General features: G+C 44.6%; 1 protein-coding gene across 1 annotated transcript in view; it reads left to right on the forward strand.

Annotated features, from left to right (window-relative positions):
- Positions 1-307: 307 nt before the first annotated feature.
- Positions 308-1,029, forward strand: part of LOC104167946 (teneurin-2) — a gene marked incomplete at its 5' end in the record, with an annotated part of 26,029 nt that continues 25,307 nt past the window's right edge. The window contains one exon of the mRNA XM_009708356.1: positions 308-540. Coding sequence (XP_009706658.1) covers positions 308-540 — 233 coding nt within the window. The remainder of the gene's footprint in view (positions 541-1,029) is intronic.

The following is a 1,029-nucleotide window of genomic DNA, read 5'->3' on the forward strand; positions in this document are numbered from 1 at the left end:
AGATCTAAAGGACTGAAAAGATCAAGAGGAAAGTCTGCTGTGCAGCTTTGGTTTATTGGGCTCTGCTGCACAAGGTTTGTTGTAGCAGGATGAATGAGGTTTAAAATTACAATCCTTCTGAAGCACTGACCAGGCCCTAGTCAAGTTAGGTCCTCAGACGGTAGTCCTTCAGACCCCACCTCTGTGTGAAGGTGTCAGACTTTCTTTCCAGATCTCTCTGTGCTTGACGGGTATCCAAGCTCTGAAAGCCTGTGAAGTTTCTAGACTGCTCAGCTGTTTCTGTTTTATGCTTTCTTTTTCTCTAAAGCAACAATCCCGCTCATAAATACTATCTGGCCGTGGACCCTGTTTCAGGCTCACTGTACGTATCGGACACCAATAGCCGACGGATATACAAAGTCAAGTCCCTCGCTGGCACGAAAGACCTAGCTGGTAACTCTGAAGTGGTAGCAGGGACTGGAGAGCAGTGCCTGCCCTTCGACGAAGCCAGATGCGGGGATGGAGGGAAGGCAGTGGACGCAACTCTAATGAGCCCTCGAGGTAAAGTAGGAAAAGAAGCTGGAGAAAATGACTGCGTGAGCCTAGGCTGGATGTGGAAATAATTATCTGGCAATTAAATCACTCCTTGCTTGGTAATTTTTATTCTGGGCTTTAATTACAGTGGATTGGCAAGTGTTCGTGCTTTGTTTAGTTAAAGCAAACTTTATTACCCCAACACTGAACGCTGCAAAAAGAGAACAGAACACAAATTAGCAGGGTACCAATCACTCCAAGAAGCAGGCATGTAAACTGGGAAACAAATTACTGTTTGAGATACAGTCTTTGGGGAGAAAAACTGCCTGCTGTGGCTTTTTTCTGAGTTTTTATTCTATGTATCCCCTTTCTTCAGAGGCAAAGGAAAAATAAAAGGATTTTTGCCCTTCCCAGTTTCTAATTTTTAACAAAAAGTTTTCAAGATGATGTAGAGATTTGGGGATGTGTTTCTTTTTAAGATTCGCCCCCGCACCCCACGCCTCCTCATCTTGCGCA

This window comes from Cariama cristata, unplaced genomic scaffold (genome assembly GCF_000690535.1).
Source record: "Cariama cristata isolate BGI_N322 unplaced genomic scaffold, ASM69053v1 scaffold13699, whole genome shotgun sequence".
NCBI classification, from domain to species: domain Eukaryota; kingdom Metazoa; phylum Chordata; class Aves; order Cariamiformes; family Cariamidae; genus Cariama; species Cariama cristata.